Source organism: Pseudophryne corroboree, chromosome 11 (genome assembly GCF_028390025.1).
Source record: "Pseudophryne corroboree isolate aPseCor3 chromosome 11, aPseCor3.hap2, whole genome shotgun sequence".
Classification (NCBI taxonomy): domain Eukaryota; kingdom Metazoa; phylum Chordata; class Amphibia; order Anura; family Myobatrachidae; genus Pseudophryne; species Pseudophryne corroboree.
In genome coordinates, this window is record NC_086454.1 from 53,030,494 (window position 1) to 53,053,797 (window position 23,304).

Genomic DNA, 23,304 nt, shown 5'->3' on the forward strand with positions numbered 1-23,304 from the left:
CTGTGCTTCCTGAGCTTCCCACTTCCCTCACTGTTACCTCTGCCTGACTGGTGTTACCATCATACGCTGTGCTTCCGGAGCTTCCCACTTCCCTCACTGTTACCTCTGCCTGACTGGTGTTACCGTCATACGCTGTGCTTCCTGAGCTTCCCACTTCCCTCACTGTTACCTCTGCCTGACTGGTGTTACCATCATACGCTGTGCTTCCTGAGCTTCCCACTTCCCTCACTGTTACCTCTGCCTGACTGGTGTTACCATCATACGCTGTGCTTCCTGAGCTTCCCGCTTCTCTCACTGTTACCTTTGCCTGACTGGTGTTACCGTCATACGCTGTGCTTCCTGAGCTTCCCACTTCCCTCACTGTTACCTCTGCCTGACTGGTGTTACCATCATACGCTGTGCTTCCTGAGCTTCCCACTTCCCTCACTGTTACCTCTGCCTGACTGGTGTTACCATCATACGCTGTGCTTCCTGAGCTTCCCACTTCCCTCACTGTTACCTCTGCCTGACTGGTGTTACCATCATACGCTGTGCTTCCTGAGCTTCCCACTTCCCTCACTGTTACCTCTGCCTGACTGGTGTTACCGTCATACGCTGTGCTTCCTGAGCTTCCCACTTCCCTCACTGTTACCTCTGCCTGACTGGTGTTACCATCATACGCTGTGATTCCTGAGCTTCCCGCTTCCCTCACTGTTACCTCTGCCTGTCTGGTGTTACCATCATACGCTGTGCTTCCTGAGCTTCCCACTTCCCTCACTGTTACCTCTGCCTGACTGGTGTTACCATCATACGCTGTGCTTCCTGAGCTTCCCACTTCCCTCACTGTTACCTCTGCCTGACTGGTGTTACCGTCATACGCTGTGCTTCCTGAGCTTCCCACTTCCCTCACTGTTACCTCTGCCTGACTGGTGTTACCATCATACGCTGTGCTTCCTGAGCTTCCCGCTTCCGTCACTGTTACCTCTGCCTGACTGGTGTTACCATCATACGCTGTGCTTCCTGATCGTCCCACTTCCTTCACTGTTACCTCTGCCTGACTGGTGTTACCATCATACGCTGTGCTTCCTGAGCTTCCCACTTCCCTCACTGTTACCTCTGCCTGACTGGTGTTACCATCATACGCTGTGCTTTCTGAGCCTCCCACTTCCCTCACTGTTACTTCTGCCTGACTGGTGTTACCATCATACGCTGTGCTTCCTGAGCTTCCCACGTCCTTCACTGTTACCTCTGCCTGACTGGTGTTACCATCATACGCTGTGCTTCCTGAGCTTCCCACTTCCCTCACTGTTACCTCTGCCTGTCTGGTGTTACCGTCATACGCTGTGCTTCCTGAGCTTCCCACTTCCGTCACTGTTACCTCTGCCTGACTGGTGTTACCATCATACGCTGTGCTTCCTGAGCTTCCCACTTCCCTCACTGTCACCTCTGCCTGACTGGTGTTACCATCATACGCTGTGCTTCCTGAGCTTCCCACTTCCCTCACTGTCACCTCTGCCTGACTGGTGTTACCGTCATACGCTGTGCTTCCTGAGCTTCCCACTTCCGTCACTGTTACCTCTGCCTGACTGGTGTTACCGTCATACGCTGTACCTCCTGAGCTTCTGAGCTTCCCACTTCCGTCACTGTTACCTCTGCCTGACTGGTGTTACCGTCATACGCTGTGTTCCTGAGCGTCCCACTTCCCTCACTGTTACCTCTGCCTGACTGGTGTTACCATCATACGCTGTGCTTCCTGAGCTTCCCACTTCCCTCACTGTTACCTCTGCCTGACTGATGTTACCATCATACGCTGTGCTTCCTGAGCTTCCCACTTCCGTCACTGTTACCTCTGCCTGACTGGTGTTACCATCATACGCTGTGCTTCCTGAGCTTCCCACTTCCCTCACTGTTACCTCTGCCTGACTGGTGTTACCGTCATACGCTGTGCTTCCTGAGCTTCCCGCTTCCCTCACTGTTACCTCTGCCTGACTGGTGTTACCATCATACGCTGTGCTTCCTGAGCTTCCCGCTTCCTTCACTGTTACCTCTGCCTGACTGGTGTTACCGTCATACGCTGTGCTTCCTGAGCTTCCCGCTTCCCTCACTGTTACCTCTGCCTGATTGGTGTTACCGTCATACGCTGTGCTTCCTGAGCTTCCCACTTCCGTCACTGTTGCCTCTGCCTGACTGGTGTTACCATCATACGCTGTGCTTCCTGAGCTTCCCACTTCTCTCACTGTTACCTCTGCCTGACTGGTGTTACCATCATACGCTGTGCTTCCTGAGCTTCCCGCTTCCCTCACTGTTACCTCTGCCTGACTGGTGTTACCATCATACGCTGTGCTTCCTGAGCTTCCTTCACTGTTACCTCTGCCTGACTGGTGTTACCGTCATACGCTGTGCTTCCTGAGCTTCCCACTTCCCTCACTGTTACCTCTGCCTGACTGATGTTACCATCATATGCTGTGCTTCCTGAGCTTCCTTCACTGTTACCTCTGCCTGACTGGTGTTACCGTCATACGCTGTGCTTCCTGAGCTTCCCACTTCCGACACTGTTACCTCTGCCTGACTGGTGTTACCGTCATACGCTGTGCTTCCTGAGCTTCCCACTTCCCTCACTGTTACCTCTGCCTGACTGGTGTTACCGTCATACGCTGTGTTCCTGAGCGTCCCACTTCCCTCACTGTTACCTCTGCCTGACTGGTGTTACCATCATACGCTGTGCTTCCTGAGCTTCCCACTTCCCTCACTGTTACCTCTGCCTGACTGATGTTACCGTCATACGCTGTGCTTCCTGAGCTTCCCACTTCCGTCACTGTTACCTCTGCCTGACTGGTGTTACCGTCATACGCTGTGCTTCCTAAGCTTCCGACTTCCCTCACTGTTACCTCTGCCTGACTGGTGTTACCATCATACGCTGTGCTTCCTGAGCTTCCCACTTCCCTCAATGTTACCTCTGCCTGACTGGTGTTACCATCATACGCTGTGCTTCCTGAGCTTCCCACTTCCGTCACTGTTACCTCTGCCTGACTGGTGTTACCATCATACGCTGTGCTTCCTGAGCTTCCCGCTTCCGTCACTGTTACCTCTGCCTGACTGGTATTACCATCATACGCTGTGCTTCCTGAGCTTCCTTCACTGTTACCTCTGCCTGACTGGTGTTACCATCATACGCTGTGCTTCCTGAGCTTCCTTCACTGTTACCTCTGCCTGACTGGTGTTACCGTCATACGCTGTGCTTCCTGAGCTTCCCACTTCCCTCACTGTTACCTCTGCCTGACTGGTGTTACCATCATACGCTGTGCTTCCTGAGCTTCCCACTTCCCTCACTGTTACCTCTGCCTGACTGGTGTTACCATCATACGCTGTGCTTCCTGAGCTACCCACTTCCGTCACTGTTACCTCTGCCTGACTGGTGTTACCATCATACGCTGTGCTTCCTGAGCGTCCCACTTCCGTCACTGTTACCTCTGCCTGACTGGTGTTACCATCATACGCTGTGCTTCCTGAGCTTCCCACTTCCCTCACTGTTACCTCTGCCTGACTGGTGTTACCATCATACGCTGTGCTTCCTGAGCTTCCCACTTCCCTCACTGTTACCTCTGCCTGACTGGTGTTACCATCATACGCTGTGCTTCCTGAGCTTCCTACTTCCCTCACTGTTACCTCTGCCTGACTGGTGTTACCATCATACGCTGTGCTTCCTGAGCTTCCTACTTCCCTCACTGTTACCTCTGCCTGACTGGTGTTACCATCATACGCTGTGCTTCCTGAGCGTCCCACTTCCGTCACTGTTACCTCTGCCTGACTGGTGTTACCATCATACGCTGTGCTTCCTGAGCTTCCCGCTTCCCTCACTGTTACCTCTGCCTGACTGGTGTTACCATCATACGCTGTGCTTCCTGAGCTTCCCACTTCCCTCACTGTTACCTCTGCCTGACTGGTTTTACCGTCATACGCTGTGCTTCCTGAGCTTCCCACTTCCGTCACTGTTACCTCTGCCTGACTGGTGTTACCGTCATACGCTGTGCTTCCTGAGCTTCCCACTTCCGTCACTGTTACCTCTGCCTGACTGGTGTTACCATCATACGCTGTGCTTCCTGAGCTTCCTTCACTGTTACCTCTGCCTGACTGGTGTTACCATCATACGCTGTGCTTCCTGGGCTTCCTTCACTGTTACCTCTGCCTGACTGGTGTTACCATCATACGCTGTGCTTCCTGAGCTTCCTTCACTGTTACCTCTGCCTGACTGGTGTTACCATCATACGCTGTGCTTCCTGGGCTTCCTTCACTGTTACCTCTGCCTGACTGGTGTTACCGTCATACGCTGTGCTTCCTGAGCGTCCCACTTCCCTCACTGTTACCTCTGCCTGACTGGTGTTACCATAACACGCTGTGCTTCCTGAGCTTCCCACTTCCGTCACTGTTACCTCTGCCTGACTGGTGTTACCATCATACGCTGTGCTTCCTGAGCGTCCCACTTCCGTCACTGTTACCTCTGCCTGACTGGTGTTACCATCATACGCTGTGCTTCCTGAGCTTCCCACTTCCCTCACTGTTACCTCTGCCTGACTGGTGTTACCATCATACGCTGTGCTTCCTGGGCTTCCTTCACTGTTACCTCTGCCTGACTGGTGTTACCGTCATACGCTGTGCTTCCTGAGCTTCCCACTTCCCTCACTGTTACCTCTACCTGACTGGTGTTACCATCATACGCTGTGCTTCCTGAGCTTCCTACTTCCCTCACTGTTACCTCTGCCTGACTGGTGTTACCATCATACGCTGTGCTTCCTGAGCTTCCCACTTCCGTCACTGTTACCTCTGCCTGACTGGTGTTACCATCATACGCTGTGCTTCCTGAGCGTCCCACTTCCGTCACTGTTACCTCTGCCTGACTGGTGTTACCATCATACGCTGTGCTTCCTGAGCTTCCCACTTCCCTCACTGTTACCTCTGCCTGACTGGTGTTACCATCATACGCTGTGCTTCCTGAGCTTCCCACTTCCCTCACTGTTACCTCTGCCTGACTGGTGTTACCATCATACGCTGTGCTTCCTGAGCTTCCCACTTCCCTCACTGTTACCTCTGCCTGACTGGTGTTACCATCATACGCTGTGCTTCCTGAGCTTCCCGCTTCCCTCACTGTTACCTCTGCCTGACTGGTGTTACCATCATACGCTGTACTTCCTGAGCTTCCCACTTCCCTCACTGTTACCTCTGCCTGACTGGTGTTACCATCATACGCTGTACTTCCTGAGCTTCCCACTTCCCTCACTGTTACCTCTGCCTGACTGGTGTTACCGTCATACGCTGTGCTTCCTGAGCTTCCCACTTCCGTCACTGTTACCTCTGCCTGACTGGTGTTACCATCATACGCTGTGCTTCCTGAGCTTCCCACTTCCCTCACTGTTACCTCTGCCTGACTGGTGTTACCATCATACGCTGTGCTTCCTGAGCTTCCCACTTCCCTCACTGTTACCTCTGCCTGACTGGTGTTACCATCATACGCTGTGCTTCCTGAGCTTCCCACTTCCCTCACTGTTACCTCTGCCTGACTGGTGTTACCGTCATACGCTGTGCTTCCTGAGCGTCCCACTTCCCTCACTGTTACCTCTGCCTGACTGGTGTTACCATAACACGCTGTGCTTCCTGAGCTTCCCACTTCCGTCACTGTTACCTCTGCCTGACTGGTGTTACCATCATACGCTGTGCTTCCTGAGCGTCCCACTTCCGTCACTGTTACCTCTGCCTGACTGGTGTTACCATCATACGCTGTGCTTCCTGAGCTTCCCACTTCCCTCACTGTTACCTCTGCCTGACTGGTGTTACCATCATACGCTGTGCTTCCTGGGCTTCCTTCACTGTTACCTCTGCCTGACTGGTGTTACCGTCATACGCTGTGCTTCCTGAGCTTCCCACTTCCCTCACTGTTACCTCTGCCTGACTGATGTTACCATCATACGCTGTGCTTCCTGAGCTTCCCACTTCCGTCACTGTTACCTCTGCCTGACTGGTGTTACCATCATACGCTGTGCTTCCTGAGCTTCCCACTTCCCTCACTGTTACCTCTGCCTGACTGGTGTTACCGTCATACGCTGTGCTTCCTGAGCTTCCCGCTTCCCTCACTGTTACCTCTGCCTGACTGGTGTTACCATCATACGCTGTGCTTCCTGAGCTTCCCGCTTCCTTCACTGTTACCTCTGCCTGACTGGTGTTACCGTCATACGCTGTGCTTCCTGAGCTTCCCGCTTCCCTCACTGTTACCTCTGCCTGATTGGTGTTACCGTCATACGCTGTGCTTCCTGAGCTTCCCACTTCCGTCACTGTTGCCTCTGCCTGACTGGTGTTACCATCATACGCTGTGCTTCCTGAGCTTCCCACTTCTCTCACTGTTACCTCTGCCTGACTGGTGTTACCATCATACGCTGTGCTTCCTGAGCTTCCCGCTTCCCTCACTGTTACCTCTGCCTGACTGGTGTTACCATCATACGCTGTGCTTCCTGAGCTTCCTTCACTGTTACCTCTGCCTGACTGGTGTTACCGTCATACGCTGTGCTTCCTGAGCTTCCCACTTCCCTCACTGTTACCTCTGCCTGACTGATGTTACCATCATATGCTGTGCTTCCTGAGCTTCCTTCACTGTTACCTCTGCCTGACTGGTGTTACCGTCATACGCTGTGCTTCCTGAGCTTCCCACTTCCGTCACTGTTACCTCTGCCTGACTGGTGTTACCGTCATACGCTGTGCTTCCTGAGCTTCCCACTTCCCTCACTGTTACCTCTGCCTGACTGGTGTTACCGTCATACGCTGTGTTCCTGAGCGTCCCACTTCCCTCACTGTTACCTCTGCCTGACTGGTGTTACCATCATACGCTGTGCTTCCTGAGCTTCCCACTTCCCTCACTGTTACCTCTGCCTGACTGATGTTACCGTCATACGCTGTGCTTCCTGAGCTTCCCACTTCCGTCACTGTTACCTCTGCCTGACTGGTGTTACCGTCATACGCTGTGCTTCCTAAGCTTCCGACTTCCCTCACTGTTACCTCTGCCTGACTGGTGTTACCATCATACGCTGTGCTTCCTGAGCTTCCCACTTCCCTCAATGTTACCTCTGCCTGACTGGTGTTACCATCATACGCTGTGCTTCCTGAGCTTCCCACTTCCGTCACTGTTACCTCTGCCTGACTGGTGTTACCATCATACGCTGTGCTTCCTGAGCTTCCCGCTTCCGTCACTGTTACCTCTGCCTGACTGGTGTTACCATCATACGCTGTGCTTCCTGAGCTTCCTTCACTGTTACCTCTGCCTGACTGGTGTTACCATCATACGCTGTGCTTCCTGAGCTTCCTTCACTGTTACCTCTGCCTGACTGGTGTTACCGTCATACGCTGTGCTTCCTGAGCTTCCCACTTCCCTCACTGTTACCTCTGCCTGACTGGTGTTACCATCATACGCTGTGCTTCCTGAGCTTCCCACTTCCCTCACTGTTACCTCTGCCTGACTGGTGTTACCATCATACGCTGTGCTTCCTGAGCTACCCACTTCCGTCACTGTTACCTCTGCCTGACTGGTGTTACCATCATACGCTGTGCTTCCTGAGCGTCCCACTTCCGTCACTGTTACCTCTGCCTGACTGGTGTTACCATCATACGCTGTGCTTCCTGAGCTTCCCACTTCCCTCACTGTTACCTCTGCCTGACTGGTGTTACCATCATACGCTGTGCTTCCTGAGCTTCCCACTTCCCTCACTGTTACCTCTGCCTGACTGGTGTTACCATCATACGCTGTGCTTCCTGAGCTTCCTACTTCCCTCACTGTTACCTCTGCCTGACTGGTGTTACCATCATACGCTGTGCTTCCTGAGCTTCCTACTTCCCTCACTGTTACCTCTGCCTGACTGGTGTTACCATCATACGCTGTGCTTCCTGAGCGTCCCACTTCCGTCACTGTTACCTCTGCCTGACTGGTGTTACCATCATACGCTGTGCTTCCTGAGCTTCCCGCTTCCCTCACTGTTACCTCTGCCTGACTGGTGTTACCATCATACGCTGTGCTTCCTGAGCTTCCCACTTCCCTCACTGTTACCTCTGCCTGACTGGTTTTACCGTCATACGCTGTGCTTCCTGAGCTTCCCACTTCCGTCACTGTTACCTCTGCCTGACTGGTGTTACCGTCATACGCTGTGCTTCCTGAGCTTCCCACTTCCGTCACTGTTACCTCTGCCTGACTGGTGTTACCATCATACGCTGTGCTTCCTGAGCTTCCTTCACTGTTACCTCTGCCTGACTGGTGTTACCATCATACGCTGTGCTTCCTGGGCTTCCTTCACTGTTACCTCTGCCTGACTGGTGTTACCATCATACGCTGTGCTTCCTGAGCTTCCTTCACTGTTACCTCTGCCTGACTGGTGTTACCATCATACGCTGTGCTTCCTGGGCTTCCTTCACTGTTACCTCTGCCTGACTGGTGTTACCGTCATACGCTGTGCTTCCTGAGCGTCCCACTTCCCTCACTGTTACCTCTGCCTGACTGGTGTTACCATAACACGCTGTGCTTCCTGAGCTTCCCACTTCCGTCACTGTTACCTCTGCCTGACTGGTGTTACCATCATACGCTGTGCTTCCTGAGCGTCCCACTTCCGTCACTGTTACCTCTGCCTGACTGGTGTTACCATCATACGCTGTGCTTCCTGAGCTTCCCACTTCCCTCACTGTTACCTCTGCCTGACTGGTGTTACCATCATACGCTGTGCTTCCTGGGCTTCCTTCACTGTTACCTCTGCCTGACTGGTGTTACCGTCATACGCTGTGCTTCCTGAGCTTCCCACTTCCCTCACTGTTACCTCTACCTGACTGGTGTTACCATCATACGCTGTGCTTCCTGAGCTTCCTACTTCCCTCACTGTTACCTCTGCCTGACTGGTGTTACCATCATACGCTGTGCTTCCTGAGCTTCCCACTTCCGTCACTGTTACCTCTGCCTGACTGGTGTTACCATCATACGCTGTGCTTCCTGAGCGTCCCACTTCCGTCACTGTTACCTCTGCCTGACTGGTGTTACCATCATACGCTGTGCTTCCTGAGCTTCCCACTTCCCTCACTGTTACCTCTGCCTGACTGGTGTTACCATCATACGCTGTGCTTCCTGAGCTTCCCACTTCCCTCACTGTTACCTCTGCCTGACTGGTGTTACCATCATACGCTGTGCTTCCTGAGCTTCCCACTTCCCTCACTGTTACCTCTGCCTGACTGGTGTTACCATCATACGCTGTGCTTCCTGAGCTTCCCGCTTCCCTCACTGTTACCTCTGCCTGACTGGTGTTACCATCATACGCTGTACTTCCTGAGCTTCCCACTTCCCTCACTGTTACCTCTGCCTGACTGGTGTTACCATCATACGCTGTACTTCCTGAGCTTCCCACTTCCCTCACTGTTACCTCTGCCTGACTGGTGTTACCGTCATACGCTGTGCTTCCTGAGCTTCCCACTTCCGTCACTGTTACCTCTGCCTGACTGGTGTTACCATCATACGCTGTGCTTCCTGAGCTTCCCACTTCCCTCACTGTTACCTCTGCCTGACTGGTGTTACCATCATACGCTGTGCTTCCTGAGCTTCCCACTTCCCTCACTGTTACCTCTGCCTGACTGGTGTTACCATCATACGCTGTGCTTCCTGAGCTTCCCACTTCCCTCACTGTTACCTCTGCCTGACTGGTGTTACCATCATACGCTGTGCTTCCTGAGCTTCCCACTTGCATCACTGTTACCTCTGCCTGATTGGTGTTACCATCATACGCTGTGCTTCCTGAGCTTCCCGCTTACCTCACTGTTACCTCTGCCTGACTGGTGTTACCATCATACGCTGTACTTCCTGAGCTTCCCACTTCCCTCACTGTTACCTCTGCCTGACTGGTGTTACCATCATACGCTGTGCTTCCTGAGCGTCCCGCTTCCGTCACTGTTACCTCTGCCTGACTGGTGTTACCGTCATACGCTGTCCTTCCTGAGCTTCCTGCTTCCTTCACTGTTACCTCTGCCTGACTGGTGTTACCGTCATACGCTGTGCTTCCTGAGCTTCCCACTTCTCTCACTGTTACCTCTGCCTGACTGGTGTTACCATCATACGCTGTGCTTCCTGAGCGTCCCACTTCCCTCACTGTTACCTCTGCCTGACTGGTGTTACCGTCATACGCTGTGCTTCCTGAGCTTCCTACTTCCCTCACTGTTACCTCTACCTGACTGGTGTTACCGTCATACGCTGTGCTTCCTGAGCTTCCTGAGCTTCCCTTACTGTTACCTCTGCCTGACTGGTGTTACCGTCATACGCTGTGCTTCCTGAGCTTCCCGCTTACCTCACTGTTACCTCTGCCTGACTGGTGTTACCATAACACGCTGTGCTTCCTGAGCTTCCTACTTCTCTCACTGTTACCTCTGCCTCACTGGTGTTACCGTCATACGCTGTGCTTCCTGAGCTTCCCACTTCCTTCACTGTTACCTCTGCCTCACTGGTGTTACCGTCATACGCTGTGCTTCCTGAGCTTCCCGCTTCCCTCACTGTTACCTCTGCCTGACTGGTGTTAAACTAAATACTTTTCCATCCCTCCTAACTTTGCAGATATTCTAATTGGAGCATAGAGTGGGTGCAGCTGTGATTCCTCGGCATACACACAAGAAGGGTTCCTGTCACATCACAATGGCCATGCCTACTAATTGACAGTCGGGGACCGTTTGGGAGAGTTAATAGGGAGAGGCAACCAAGTTGCCTGTATCTGTGAATCCACCGGCAAATCCACCGGTGGGCGTCTCAATACATTTCCAGGCGGCTACAGCATTAGCATATGTCCGCACGTTAGCTGCGTACGGGATCACAGCTGTGACTGCATTAGTGCTCATAGTTAATTAATTGTGAAGTGCAGCGGAATATTCTGGTGCTATGTAAGTACATGGCAATAAATGGGAATGCATAGATACAGAGAACCTTGTTCCGGGTGGAAGGGGTCATATCGGAGGGCCTAGGGTCACCTACCACCATACTTCCCTTATTACTACGGCCTGTGACGTAGCACGCATTGAATGACAGAGCAATAATCCGGGCAGCAGTATCCTTATCCCAAATTACATCCGCGTGTATAAATCGGCTGACGCTCTTGTCTAGTTTCCCTGTAATGCACAAAGCTCATGTGCACTCATGCATTACGTTACAGCCCTGGCAGCCACCCAGGAATCAGACAGACAGTAAATCCCTGCAGCCAACTCACAGTTCAGAAAAAAATATTGCACAGGCACAAAAATCCTACCACCTTATCTCGCAACGCCAGAGCCCAACCGATGCAAATGAGCCCAGTGCCTTACATGTAAATCACCAGATCAAATACCGGCTTTCCGGGCCCCCAATCTAATTAACGACATTGAGAGGTCAGGCAAGGTCACGCGGAACAACACTGGTTATTGCATTCCCCAAATAAAAAAAGACATTTGTAATATCTCAAGTACCCAGTTGTCATTAACACCTTCTGTACAGTAGGGAATCTAAATCTGGGTAGCATTAAAACGCTTTATTTCTCAACTAGCATACACTAGGGATATACCTTGCCTAAGGGGTGGGGAGGGGGGAATATTATTAATACCTCCAATTCAGCATGTCATAGTGCAGCAATAACAGCGTCTCATTTCCTGTCACGGCCTAGTCCCCTTCCTCTGCCAGGCAGCCTCTGAAAGAGGTAATGTAACCCCATGGGTGCCTCAGAAGATACTTGAGCCTGCTATATTGACTGCACAATGAATATTTATTGTATTGCCAGACAGTAACATCAGATAACAGAAATAAGGCTGCGTTTGTTAACTTTTGGTAAAAGTGGGTAATAAAACATACACATACAGTCATAGAGGGAGGAAACGTACAGGCCATAAGGGTTGTTTGGTAAATATTTACAGATGTGAAGCGTACTCGGTAAATATCCCACATGTCACGCATAATTAAATAAAAAATAATTGCTAATAAATAAATATACAGATATAAGGGGTACCCGGTGAGAACCCAAAGAGGAAAGTAATAAGGAGGTGAAATATTAGGATGCTGTGTTCTTGGAGAGAATAAAACACTTGTCACATGTCCCCGAGGCCTCGCGTCGGAGAATGACCCCGACCCCTCCCCCCCCCCCCCCCCAGTACACAAGCAGCCCTCTACACATGCAGTACACACAAGTCTCTACATTACATACATAGCAACACTGAAGGTTATACAGAATAGTAAATCCAGTCATGTTCCGTTACAGGGAATTCCTCAACTCTGGACGCAAATGTAGGAACTATGTTATAATAGATTGTAAATGTTATTATTATTATTTAAGACCCCATTTTTTTTTATAAAGAAAAATAAGCCTTGTATATAAATAACAGACAAGCACTTCTCCATAAAGGGTCTCATCCCTTGCATCATATCATCAGCATCAGCAATACAACCAGCAGACTGTGTGGACCCTCCCAGACCTACCATTTCTCCCACTGGTTCTCCAGCCAGCTCCCCTCATCCTCGCTGGAATCCATCTGCTGTGACCAGAGGTCTGACACTTACCTCACTGCCTCCCTTAAAACAAATAAAAAAAAACTAGAAAAGAAAAGCTCTCTTCCTCTCCACTGCGCATCTATGCTCATTAAAAATACATGGAAGCAAGTGTCTGACAGCAGCACAATCTGGCTGGCGTTTGGTTTCAAAGAGCGGCCAAACTCTGGCTGGCTGGGGGTCGATAACCAGTTAGCTGAATGCTTACCTCTCGCTCCTCCAGGCTCGGGAACAGTTAACGTGAAGCGATGAGGCACTAAAGGGAAGCGACGATGAAGGCTAGAAGCCGAAAGGCGTCTTTAATCTTCCAGATCACAGTTTTGTCATGATCAGGACGTGAATGAATCTAAATAACTTAGCTAATTATTAGTCTACATCATGATAAGCTCTCCAACTGTTGTGGAACTACACATCTCAGCAAGGCCATAATGAGGGTGTGCTACCGGTGCCGCCACCTGGGGCATAAGGACAAGTGGGCGGTACAGTTGCTGCCCTGAAGGTAGCCTTTTCCAGCCTGCAGGGTACCTGGAGGGGCACCCTATTACAGTGAAAGGAGCAGGGTGTGTCTTTGGACCTCATGATGTCACGTATGTAAGGGGCGGGAGTTGCAGGTGCCTCTGCTTCCTGCTACGCCACTGCCTCCCATCAGTAAAAGTCTATAAGCAAATGAAGGCTCTTGAGCTGCACTAGAACTACAAGTTCCAGCATTACCAATCTGTAAAAGTCTATAAACAAATGGTGGCTCTTGAGCTGCACTAGAACTATAAGTCACAGCATGCTCTGTCTGCTAGGATTTCCAAGTGTGGCTCTCTAGCTGTAGCGAAACTGGGATAATACGGATGTGGTAGAATAATCTCTGGTGACTAGGGATAGCCATCAACCATTGATGGTTAACCACAGATGGTAGATGGTTTTGTGCCATCAATGGCAGAGATCCAGTGGTTGGATGCGACACGCAAAGCTCCACCCCCACCTCTGATCGGTAAGTAATAGAGCAGGGATGATCAATGAGACGCAAAACCATTGGTTTCATACCATTGGTAGCATACCATTTAGGTTAACCACCGGTGGTACGTACAATGGTGATCATCAATGGTTAACCCACCGATGGTCATCCCTACTGGTGACGTGAATCTGCAAGCTTTAGTGCCGTGACACTGACCATTCAGAGTGATGCGTTATTCTGTCTTGCATCAATGGCAAATGCTCACCACAACAGAGAGATAAGGGTTCCCCAGATTACAACTAGCAAAAATGCAGATAGGAGGGTTATACCAAATAATACTAGTGTTAATGAGGAGAGCTGTTTCTAATATACACACATATATTATGCATTGGTAATATCCGAATGCAGGTGATGCAGAGTCATAGGTGACTCAGTTGCATCTGCCCTCACTGCTAAAAGGACGTAACTGGTAATGTAGCATTCACGCATAAGGTTACTGATTGCAGTATATGCAGAGTTGGGTGGGTGCGCCTCGTGCATGAAGGACAGGGCTAGTGCAAATGTGCCCTGATGATGACGCTATGAAACCAGGCATACAAATAGGGGCTGCCAGTGTCGTACTGGGGCATGAAGGGCCCACCGGGGGGATGCAGTTATAGGGGCCCATACTTAAGGGTGTGGCCAGCCTACCAAGGGGGTGTGGCCAGCCTCCACAGAGGCTTGAAATACACAATAGTTTAGTGCAGTGTAATGCAACATATCTACCATGTATAATACAAGTGTACAGTCTGGAACCTGATCCCTAGAGGAAGGAGGTGGCATTCAGACTATGGGGCCTACCGCTGGTTTCCCTGGTACCCCTGTGGGCCAGTCCAACCCTGGGGGCTGCCGGCTTGCGTATAACACTGGATGTGGTTGAATAAAGACATTTATTTCCTGTGTTCAATGGATCCTGGTTATCTGTCATCTGGAAACAGGTGTACAGTATTTACACTTTCACACGGCCCTGCACGGCCCTTAATTCTACCGTCAAGTCCTGCTTAAACATTGCCTATGTGAGTAGGCCTCATTACTCCCATTCAGTTAGAAGGCTGACTTGCATCACCTGTACTTGCACTAAGCTCCAGAGCTTGCACATTCTGCAAACAGCTGTACATTCAAGTCTGCATTGCCCCTAAATCCATTCTTACATTTAATTAAACAAAACATTGCAAACACTAAACAGATGATAAGAATTAGATTCAGCTTGCAGCGTATGCTGACTGCAATTTGCCATCCATTAGTACAGAAATATAAGGACATATACAGAATAGAAATCTTTAAAATCCTGGACTGTTCCAAAAAAGGAGGGACAAGTGGCAGCTGTGCTTCAGAATTGATGCTGTAACCTTGTGTATTTGCGATGCTACCATATTGCTTGCAATGCTGACAGATAACCAGATCCACTGAACACAAAAGAACAGCGCCACTCAGTGGCCAATCGTGATGAAAGGCAGAAGACTTCATTGGCTTTAACCAACCAAAAAACGGGATGCGTTTAAAATACCGCCTGTCCGGATCCCCGCAGTCACAATACCGCCGCCGTAATCCCGACAGGAGTGCAATCCCGCCGCCAGAATACCGGCGAGGTAGGTGATTCTCTCTCTTTGGGTGTCCATACGCTGGGATCCCATTCAGATCTCAAAAAAACAATTGCGCACAGAAGTTCTCTGACATCACAAAGCGCCCACTGTTGGCAAACTATATAGTAAATAAAACCTAAAGAATTACCTGTCCTGGTAGATATGTTTTGTGTTTTTGGGACGTGAGACTGGGAAAGGGTTACGTTTCTTATTACATCATAATATGGGGTAAATGTAATATCCTGCTGGATGCAAGCATTGTTGAGTTTCCTGCGAGTCTGCCTGATGTTTTAAAGGGGCACTCATTTAAAAGGCAAAACCAACCAAATGTAGCTGTTTTTTAAATGAATGCTCCTTTAAAACACTGCGGGCGGACTCATCTGAACCTCACCAATTCCTGCATCGGGGTTGTTACGCTTACCCCTACGTTTCCGGAGAAATTAAAAAAACACTGAGCTTTATTTTTGCAATATAAAGTGTGAAAGTGACACAGAATACTAATAATATCTAGGAGCAAATAGTATTTAATACATTTAATACATCCGCTTTTTTATTACATGAATTAATTTTAAATGATTTAAAACACACACGATGTGCCCTTTGATGCTGGCCTACTAAGGGTTAAAAAAAGGGGGCGGCATTATGTTTGGAAACAGAGCGGATGGCTGTACAGCGTACAGAATGAGTCATCTACGTCCTCTGAGAATAGAACATGACGTCACTTTTCATTCATGACTTTCCACTATATAAACAAATGACTGCTATCTCTGCGGTGATGTCAGTATGCGCTCAAAGGTGAGTGTATGGATGCGTAGTCTTCTGAGACGGAATCTCGCTGTCAGGTTCGGATACTCGGACATGAATAATAATTACGCTGACATTTGCCAGTAAATGAGGGAAAAAGGAAGGAGAGGAGAGAGATTAGTGCAGCAACAGAGGGCATGATACATAAAGGAAAGGACGGCTGGAGTATTCATCGTGCATAGGGGCTGATTAAACCCCAATAAGTGGGTTTTCTTACTATGCTGCAATAAGAAATGTTGTATCGGGGGAAATTTAAAAAGGCTCTCTTGATTATAGGAGAGGGATGTTATTTATTTATTTATTAACAGATTCTTATATAGCGCAGCATATTCCGTTGCGCTTTACACTTAGAACAACAGTAATAGAACAACACTGGGTAAAAACAGACAGACATAGAGGTAGGAAGGCCCTGTTAGCAAGCTTACAATCTATAGGGAGATAGGTATTGATACACAAGGATAGATACTACCTGTCACATAATGGTCCACCAGATTGCTAGGTTCTTAATGGGTTGTATGATATGATCACCCAGCAATGTTGGCCAAGGCTCAGGAGGGTGTGAGAGTAAAGAAAGACAAGATATGTGAAATAGCAAAATATAGACCATAAGCTATAATGGGCTAATGCCATGCAAAGCATCCTATCCTAGTAGCTCCTGTGGATATATATTCTGACCAGAGCCACGGCCTTCAGTGTGTGTATTCAATTATCATTAACTGTCAACTTCCCGATATTCGGAGAGAAAAAAAATGGATTTGAAAAAACGTGGCTGGACAAGAGAAGTGTCAGCGGCTAATGCCATACCAACCCAAAGAAGCTAAGTGCGTCAGGGTGGGCGCCTTGTGGAGCCCAGTGTACCTCGCAGAAAGAGATTTAACAAAGGTAAGTTCTTACCATAAATCTCGTTTTCTGCTGCGGGGTACACTGGTCTCCACAAGGATTGGACAATGGGGATGTCCTAAAGCAGTTCCTTATGGGAGGGGACGCACTGTAGCGGGCACAAGAACCTGGCGTCCAAAGGAAGCATCCTGGGAAGCAGCAGTAACAAAGGCATAGAACCTTATGAACGTGTTCCCGGAGGACCACGTAGCCGCCTTGCACAATTGTTCAAGGGTCGCACCACGTTCGGCCGCCCAAGAAGGTCCAACAGACCGAGTAGAATGGGCCGTAATGTGAGTAGGAGCTGATAGACCAGCCTTCACATAAGCATGTGCAATCACCATTCTAATCCATCTGGCCAGGGTCTGCTTGTGAGCAGGCCAGCCACGTTTGTGAAATCCAAACAAAACAAAGAGAGAATCAGATTTTCGAACAAAAACAGTTCTCTTCACGTAGATACGGAGAGCCCGTACCACATCCAAAAACCTCTCTTTGGGAGACAGATCAGGAGAGACAAGGGCCGGAACCACAATCTCCTGATTAAGGTGGAACGAAGAAACCACCTTAGGTAAATATCCGAGACGAGTCCTAAGAACCGCCCGGTCACGGTGAAAAATCAGATATGGGGAACTACAAGACAAGGCACCCAAATCCAACACTCTTCTAGCAGAGGCAATAGCCAGCAAGAACACCACCTTAAGGGAAAGCCACTTAAGGTCAGCTGAACCCAGGGGTTCAAACGGAGGCTCCTGCAACGCCTCCAAAACCACCGACAAGTCCCAAGGAGCCACAGGTGGGACATAGGGAGGTTGGATACGCAACACACCCTGAGTGAATGTATGAACATCAGGTAAAGTCGCAATTTTTCTCTGAAACCACACCGACAAGGCAGAAATATGAACCTTTAGGGAGGCCAGACACAGGCCTAAATCTAGGCCCTGCTGCAGAAAAGCCAAAAGTTTGGCTGTACTAAACTTGGAAGCGTCATAATTATTAGATGCGCACCAAACAAAGTAGGAATGCCAGACCCTATAGTAAATCCGAGCAGAAGCCGGTTTCCGGGCCCGCAACATAGTTTTAATGACCTCTTCAGAAAAACCCTTAGCCCTCAAGATGGAAGCTTCAAGAGCCACGCCGTCAAAGACAGTTGGGCTAGGTCCTGGTAGACACAGGGGCCCTGAACGAGGAGGTCTGGGCGTTGTGGAAGCAGAAGTGGACATTCTGACGATAGGCGTTGCAGGTCTGAGAACCAGTGCCGTCTGGGCCACGCCGGAGCTATGAGAAGCAGATTTCCTTTTTCTTGCTTGAACTTCCGAATTACCCTGGGCAGGAGTGACACCGGAGGGAACACGTACGGCAGCCGAAACCTCCACGGCACCGCCAGCGAATCCACGAATGCTGCTTGAGGATCCCTTGTTCTTGCTCCGAAGACCGGAACCTTGTGATTGTGTCGAGACGCCATCAGATCTACAGCTGGAAGACCCCACTTTTCCACTATGAGTTGAAACACTTCTGGATGGAGGCTCCACTCGCCGGCATGCACGTCCTGACGACTGAGAAAGTCTGCTTCCCAATTCAGGACTCCCGGAATGAATATTGCCGATATGGCCGGTAGATGGCGTTCCGACCAACGTAGAATCCGTGAGACTTCCTTCATTCCTGAACGTCTTCGAGTGCCGCCTTGATGATTTATGTAAGCCACAGTGGTGGCGTTGTCTGACTGTATTTGAACAGAACGGTTCTGAATTAAATGCTGGGCCACGTTCAACGCATTGAAGACCGCCCGCAATTCCAGAATGTTGATCGAAAGGAGAGACTCCTCCTTGGTCCACCGACCCTGAAGGGAGTGTTGCTCCAGCACCGCACCTCAACCTCTTAGACTGGCATCTGTCGTCAACAGGACCCAGTTGGATATCCAGAAGGGACGGCCCCTGCACAACTGTTGGTCCCGGTGCCACCAAAGTAGCGACAGACGGACCTCCGGAGTCAATGAGATCATGTGAGACCTGATCCGGTGAGGCAGGCCGTCCCACTTGGCTAGAATCAGCCTCTGGAGGGGGCGAGAATGGAATTGAGCATACTCCACCATGTCGAATGCTGAGACCATGAGGCCCAGCACCTGCATTGCCGAATGTATCAACACTTGCGGACGAGAAAGGAAGCAACGAATCCTGTCCTGAAGCTTCAGGACTTTCTCCTGAGACAAGAACAACCGCTGGTTGTGAGTGTCCAATAGCGCTCCCAGGTGCACCATGCTCTGAGCAGGGACCAGGGAGGATTTCTTCCAGTTGATGAGCCACCCGTGGGCTTGTAGAAACCGGACCATCATATCCAGATGACACAGGAGAAGTTCTGGGGAGTTTGCCAGGATTAACAAGTCGTCCAGGTACGGCAGTATCTTGACCCCTTGAAGGCGGAGTACCACCGCCATCACCGCCATTACTTTGGTGAAGACTCGCGGAGCCGTTGTAAAACCAAAAATGTAACGCCCGAAACTGGTAATGAAGGTTGCCAATAGCGAACCTCAGGTATTGCTGATGTGACGCTGCTATAGGAATATGCAGGTAAGCATCCTGTATATCCAGGGAGACCATGTAGTCCCCAGGTTCCAAGGCCAGAACTATAGAGCGAAGGGTTTCCATACGGAACTTGGAAACCTTCACAAACCTGTTCAATGCCTTGAGGTTGAGAATGGGCCAGGAGGACCCATTCGGTTTCGGGACTAGAAACAGCGGAGAATAGTACCCCCGGCCCCTCTGAGCAAGAGGCACCTGTACTATGACTCCTGTATCCAGGAGGGTCTGTACCACTGAATGCAGAGTGTTTGCCTTTGTCTGGTCCGACGGGACGTCTGTCTGGCAAAATCGATGAGGGGGTCGGTTTTTGAAGGCTATGGCGTAACCTCGAGTGACGACTTCCCGTACCCAGGCATCTGAAGTGGTCTTCAACCATTCCTGGGTATACCCTAGAAGCCGGCCCCCTACCCTGGGATCCCCCAGGGGGAGGCCCGCCCCGTCATGCGGCAGGCTTATCAGTCTTGGAAGCTGGCTGACGGACAACCCAGGCTCTTTTGGGCTTCGGCTTACCAGGTTTGGAAGTGCGGGCCTGCTTGTGGTACGCCTGACCTTTTGCTTTACCTGAAGGGCGAAAGGATGTACCTTTAGCCTTCGACACAGAAGGAGCGGTATTTGGTAGACAGGCAGTTTTGGCAGTAGCCAAGTCAGCCACTATCTTATTTAAGTCCTCCCCAAACAGAATATCTCCCTTGAAAGGGAGTACCTCCAGGGTTTTTCTAGAGTCCAGATCAACAGACCAGGATCTCAGCCACAATATCCGGCGAGCCAGGACTGACGTAGTAGATGCCTTGGCTGCTAGAATACCGGCATCCGAAGCCGCCTCTTTAATATAGTGAGAAGCTGTGACAATATATGACAAGCATTGTCTAGCATGGTCAGAGGAGATTTCAGTATCTAACTCCAAGGCCCACGCTTCAATAGCCTCAGTAGCCCATATAGCTGCAATAGTGGGCCTTTGCGCAGCACCCGTTAGGGTGTAAATCGCTTTCAGACAACCCTCCACACGCTTATCCGTAGGCTCTTTTAGAGACGTGGCGGTAGTGACAGGCTGAGCTGAGGAAACCACCATCCTAGCCACATGTGAGTCCACTGGAGGAGGCGTTTCCCAATTCTTAGACAGCTCTGGCGCGAGGGGATAGCGAGCCAGCATTTTCTTGTGAGGCACAAACTTCGTACCCGGGTTTTCAGAGGGTTCCTGACGTATATCCACTAGGTGGTCAGAGTGAGGTAAAACTTGTTTAACCAACTTCTGACACTTGAACCTATCTGGTTTCTTAGGAGGGACGGATGGCTCGGGATCATCCGTAATCTGTAGAATTAACTTAATAGCCTCCAAAAGATCAGGAACATCCACATGTGAACTACCCTCCCCATCAGCCGTATTTGAGTCAGAACCTGTGGGGTCAGTGTAAGTGCCGTCTTCATCAGACGAGGTGTCAGTGACAGCAGTGGATTGTGAGGAGACAAGCGCTCGCTTAGAGGACCCCTTGGACTTAGGCGAGCGATGGTCAGACTTTTTAGTAGTCAGGGACTGGTTCAACTTCTTAAACTGAGCGGATAAATCGTCCACCCACGGCGGGTTAGCTGCAGGGACCACATACGGTTGTACCGGCATTGGGGGTCCCATAGGGGGTGTTAGTTTATGAACTAGCGTATGCAGAAGCGTGGAAAAAGCGGCCCATGGTGGGTCAGTATGTGCCTCCGTTGCCACAGTCCCACTGGGGGGCAAGGAGCCCCCAGAACCAGAGCCCACAGCTGCTATATTCTCCCCATATGTGCCTGTGGGTGGTATTCATGTGACCGCCGGTCAGCTGACCGACAGTCACATGACCTCCTCCGTGAGCCCGACGGCTCACTATCCCGATGGTCGGCATGCCGACCAACAGGGACTATTTCCACTCGTGGGTGTCCCCGACACCCATAGAGTGGGAATAGAACCTGTGGCGACCGCAGGTCGCCACCGAGCCCGCAGCGTGGCAAGCGCAGCGTGGCGAGCGCAGCGAGCCCGCAAGGGGCTTGCTGCACTCGCCCCTCCCCGCCGGGATCCCGGCGTCGGTATGCTGCTGGGATCCCGGCGTCGGTAAGGTGACCGGCGGTCAGGAGACCGCCGGTCACCAGTACTACACCCGTGCCTGTGGCTTCAGGAACACCGGCAGTGTGTTCAGCCCCAGAACCGTTACCCTCAGAAGCAGACATGATTTACTTGCAGTATCAGGTAACACAGTACAATTATCAGCAGCACTATACCTCTAAACCCAAACCCCTGCGCAGTGTAGTCAGCACCAGCAGAGATAAAGGAGAGATATGGTGACTAAATCACAGAGAAAAATACGTAATACAGTATATCTTTGTGAAAATCCTATATTAGATAAAACCTGACGCACCAAGCCCCCTCAGGTTATAGAATATAGGGATAGCAAGTTGAGTGAAAGACACAAAATGGACAACACTCAGCTATCAAATGCACACACAGATAGTCACAGTTTGTACAATGCAGAGAGACAATAATACTGCACTAGACTAGCTTACACAGCTATATAACAATAGATATAACAATACACAGTAAGAACTGGATGTATATCACAGGGTAATTGTACTAGAAAACCCTGACTAAGTGCACTCTTTCTTACTAACACTGACTAAAAAAGGCAGGTAGAATACTTAAGTGTCATGTAAAGTCACAGCACTGACAACCAGGCGGCTTTACATAGGAGGATTTGCCCAAGCAGTCCCAGGAACAGTGAGCAGAGGGATAATGGCTCCGCAGACACTGACAGGGAGTGTGGAAAAGACAGAGATGCAGCTCCAGGGCGGGAACACTTGCTAGAAATGGCGCCCTAGGGCTGGGGGAGGGGCTTTAGGTCTAAGCGTTATCCACTCTGCTGGCAAAACCACCGGGTACTGTGGGCGATATAAGAATTGGTTTAGAGAGAAAACCTGACCTGCGCCCATGCCCTGGTGATCTAGTGGGATCGCCTATATCCACAGTGTCCACCGCCAGCGCGCGCGGCCCGCCTCCCACTGACCGCGCCAGATCGCGATAAAGACGGGTCCCGCAAGCGGGACCCACTTACCACCTCCCGAAGCGCGGCCACGCGATCCTGGAGAGCCCCAGCCGTGTGTGTTTAACGTGAAGAAAACTGGAGCCTCTGCTGTAGGTACCCGGCAACCAGGGCTCTGGAGTGTACAGCGCCGCTGGGGAGAGCTGGAGCTGCAGCAGGGAATGTCACAAGACATTTACCACCACTGCTGCCCTTGAAGTCTTCACTTTTTACCTCATAAAAAGCATTTCTGAGGGCTGCCTGGAGCAGCCCCTCTGTTAAGTGCCTGCTTACTGCAGCACCAACTTACAAAACTGAGCTCCTGTGCAGGAAAGCGGGGTTATAGAGGAGGCAGCGCTGTGCATTCTGGGAACAGTCAAAGCTTTGAGCCTGTTGGTGCCTCGGATCAAGATCCTACTCTACACCCCCATTGTCCAATCCTTGTGGAGCCCAGTGTACCCCGCAGCAGAAATGTATTCTTTTTATTTTAAATATTGACATTACTATAAATGCTAATTTCATGGCTAATTGTGATTATGGCGATCCTGTATTGATCAAGAATACCAATACAGGACCTCTAACTATGGTTGACCATCAACGGTTTGGAACCATGGATGGTCTATGTCAGAAGCAAAGTGTTTTGCGTGGGATAACTGACACTGATGCTGCGCCATTGGTGTCAGACCCGATGTTGAGAAAACTTTGGGGGCATTGTAACAATGGGCACAGTCAGCACAGAACTTAACCACCGATGGGTAAACTGTTAATGGTTTTCTAACAATGGCTTAATTCCATCGACCACCAACGGTACAGCCGCCAATGAACATCACTACAGCATACTATGAAAATTGGCATTTTTATGGTATACTGTGTTATGGTATACAGTGCTGGATAAGTT

General features: G+C 50.4%; 1 protein-coding gene across 6 annotated transcripts in view; it reads right to left on the reverse strand.

Annotated features, from left to right (window-relative positions):
- MAPK8IP1 (mitogen-activated protein kinase 8 interacting protein 1) overlaps positions 1 to 23,304 on the reverse strand; it is a 171,867-nt gene that overhangs the window by 130,333 nt on the left and 18,230 nt on the right. Inside the window, exon 1 of one of the 6 annotated variants that reach the window (XM_063944315.1) lies at positions 12,470 to 12,556. The exons of the other annotated variants lie outside the window; for them this stretch is intronic. Within the exon in view, the coding sequence (XP_063800385.1) occupies positions 12,470 to 12,522 (53 nt within the window). The 5' untranslated portion in view covers positions 12,523 to 12,556. Of the gene's footprint in view, positions 1 to 12,469; positions 12,557 to 23,304 lie in introns of those variants that run through there. 6 annotated transcript variants of the gene reach the window in all.